Source organism: Meleagris gallopavo, chromosome 12, assembly GCF_000146605.3.
Source record: "Meleagris gallopavo isolate NT-WF06-2002-E0010 breed Aviagen turkey brand Nicholas breeding stock chromosome 12, Turkey_5.1, whole genome shotgun sequence".
Taxonomy (NCBI): Eukaryota; Metazoa; Chordata; class Aves; order Galliformes; family Phasianidae; genus Meleagris; species Meleagris gallopavo.
In genome coordinates this window covers 826,196-829,389 of record NC_015022.2, presented here as the reverse complement: position 1 = coordinate 829,389, position 3,194 = coordinate 826,196, and the positions used below count along the sequence as shown (strand labels likewise).

The 3,194-nt window shown below is 59.9% G+C and overlaps 1 protein-coding gene across 5 annotated transcripts in view; it reads left to right on the top strand.

The window, feature by feature from the left end:
- The first annotated feature begins 6 nt into the window (after positions 1-6).
- Positions 7-3,194, top strand: part of CELF6 (CUGBP Elav-like family member 6) — a 10,233-nt gene continuing 7,045 nt past the window's right edge. For all 5 annotated transcript variants that reach the window (XM_019619317.2, XM_031555190.1, XM_010717124.3 and 2 more), the window contains exons 1-2: positions 7-186; positions 2,129-2,211. In XM_019619317.2, coding sequence (XP_019474862.1) covers positions 42-186; positions 2,129-2,211 — 228 coding nt within the window. In that variant the 5' untranslated portion in view covers positions 7-41. The remainder of the gene's footprint in view (positions 187-2,128; positions 2,212-3,194) is intronic.

The window sequence follows — 3,194 nt, the reverse complement described above, 5'->3', positions numbered from 1 at the left end:
GCCGAGTGAACGGGCTGAGCCACCCGCCCGGCGCCATCGCCATGAAGGACCACGACGCCATCAAGCTCTTCGTGGGGCAGATCCCGCGCAACCTGGAGGAGAGCGACCTCAAGCCGCTCTTCGAGGAGTTCGGCCGCATCTACGAGCTCACCGTGCTGAAGGACCGCTTCACCGGCATGCACAAAGGTACGGCGGGGAGCCGGGGCCGGGCTGGGCACTGTGAGGAAGGGGCGTCCCGGGGTGGGCAGCGTGAGGGGAAGATGCCCCTGAGGTGGGCACTGCCAGGCGGGTGCAGCCCTGAGGTGGGCGATATCAGGTGGGTACAGCCCTGAGGTGGGCACTACGAGGTGGGTACAGCCCTGGAGGTGGGCACTACGAGGTGGAGATGCCCTGAAGTGAAGGCACCATGAGGTGACGTTACCCCTGAGGTGGAGCTGCCCCTGCGAACCACCCTAGGTATAAGATAGAGGCACCCCTGTGAGGAAGGCAACGCTGAAGTGAAGGAGCCGTGAGGTGGAGGTGTACCCCTGTGTTGGGTTATTTACCCCTGAGGTGGAGCATCGTGAGCTGGAGGCACCCGTCTGAAGCAGAAGAACGAATCCCCGGGATAGGGACACTCACTGGGGGCCGGGAGCTGCTGTGGGAGCCCCCTGGGCCAGAGCCCCCGCAGCTGGGAGCACCGCCTGGATCTGCAACACCAGCGTGGGACCCTGGAGCTCCGGCTGCCACCTGGACAGGGCCCTGTGCTCCTCTGCAAGCTGTCAGTGTGTCCCTGGGCCGCGGGCAGCGCCTGCCTCGTTGGGAATATTTTGGAAGCTGAAACTCAGCACCGATGGATGTCAGTGCGCCGATGAGGTGGGGTGACCACCAGACTCCCTTGTTCTTGGCACCGTGGCCTCTAAAATGCCTCTGGAGCCGTGTTTGTGCCCCAAGCCAGGGGCTTTGCATCGTGCTGCCCCTCAGCTCTTCATCCAGCATCAGCTTTGGCCACCATGGCCCAGGAACACGACGTGACTGCGGATGCTGCTCTAATTCGAATGCCATCCGTGCTCAGGGTGAGTCTCTGGGCACAATTGCTGCCATCGTCACTGCCCTCCGAACTTCTCCTGGGCACCGTCCCCATCATTGCCCGCAGGGAGGAAAATCAAAGGCAAGGCGAGCGGAGCGGAGGAAGCCAGCTTGATTACAGATGGTAAACACTGGAAACGCAGGCTGCTGGGAAGGACCCGGCGCTTGGGCTGAAGCGAGCCGCAGCATCAACCTCCCCTCTCCACCTCAGGTTTAGCCGAGGGCTCTGTCCTTGCTCCCATCAGTACAGATTTGCCTCAAGGGGGATGAAGGACCCCATCCTCGTCGCCCCCTGCTTCGCTGCCGCGCTCCCTCTCCTCCAAGGCACGCTGATTGTACTTATTAAGAGTTATTAATACTTAATCAGCTGGCGGATTTAATTGTGCCAATATTAAAAATGCATCAATGTCAATTTTATTCATTAAATATTTACTTTGTTGAAGGGAAACTGTTTTGCTGCTGTTTTAATATCACTTTCCGAAGCTTTTGGATGTGACCTCGCTAAATCCGGGGAGCTCTCGGATGGGGAGCGATGTGGCAGCACGGGGCCAGGGCAGGGACCGGCCGTCCCCCTACACGAGCTGTGGGGTCCGAGTGCTTGGCAGTGTGAGTCAGTGTGGGAAGACCTCACCTCAGGCACGCTCCTGTTCCCAAAGTGCCGCGACGTGATGCTGGAGGAGCCGGAGCGCCGTCACCATCCGCAGCAAGGAGGAAGCTCTGGGGTGCACGGCGTCGACGCTTGGAAATGCGCTTCCTGGAGAACGCTGGCTGCGGCTTCCCACAGGGCTCCCTGGTGCTGTGCTTGGGGTTGCACGCTCTGGCTTTTCTCCTCCTTCCATCCTGCCTTTCTTGCATTAATATATACCACTCCGTTTTGGGGCTGAGCTGAGGTCTAGCGGTTTCTACTGTGCACACGTGGCCCCAGGATGGGTGATGCGGTGCCAGGTGCTAGGATGGTCGGGTGCCAGTGCACCCCAGTGCTGCAGTAGCCTCTGGGTGGTGGGATTTGGGTTGCTGCAGGTGTCTTCCAGCCACTGACGCTGTCTCTCCATCTCTGCAGGCTGTGCCTTTCTCACCTACTGCGCCCGTGACTCGGCCCTGAAGGCACAGAGTGCTCTGCATGAGCAGAAGACACTGCCAGGGGTAAGTGACGGCAGGGAATCAGGGCAAGATTTGGGCTGGGGACACAAGATCGCCCTAAGCCTGCCCACCCATGATGGCATGGGCGCTGCACTGGGCTCAAGGCAACATGCACAGGCATCACTTTGCCTCAGGGATTCAGCTGTGATTTTGTCACTGCTGTGATGAGTTTGGGATGCTCATTCAAGCGCATGGGGACAATGCTAGCGTGGCCACAAGACCAAGTCTGACACCACCTCCATCACTCCTGAGCGCGAGCTCAAACGTGGCCTCATTAAACCTGGGCTCATCACGTTTAAGCAATTCCCCTCCCCAGGGCTGGGTTGGTGGGTGACCAATGCCAGGGGTGCAACGCAGGCCCAGGGACAGGAGCTGCTCCAGCGGCTGCAAACCAAGCATTGATTTTTCTCCCGCCTGCGTGCCGCTGTGCTTTCTGCGGGCTCTGACCTCCCGAGCTTTAACAAAGTGAAAATAAATATTTAATTATTCTTCTAAATCAAAATCAATAGGGCCGCCGCTTGGCTGGGGAAAGCGCGGGCCCCGTAAATATAAATACCAACCTTGGGCGTGCGGAGAGGCCTTTTGTTACAGCTGGGAGGGACGTGTCCCCCCGCGGCCTAGCCGCCATCAGTAGGTACCAGAGTGAACAGCCCTGGGGCAGCCCAGCGGGGGGGGTGAGGCCGTCTGCATGGTGCCATGCGTGCTGGGCACACGCATGCCCATCATCCGCCTCTTTGCAGTGCGTGCACCGCGTGTCCTCGCACACGCGTGCACACGGTGCACAACCACTGTGAGGTGCTGGTGCTGTGACACTGTGCTCGCACTGTTGTTCATGGGTGTGACACCGAGTGGGCCTGCGGGTTTGTGCTCGCACGGCCGTGCTGCTGCTTGCACCCCCATCTTGTGCTTGCACACCCGTGCTGCTGTTTGCACACCGCGCTGCTGTTTGCACAACCCCCAGCTCGCCACCCCCCGGGCTGGATCCC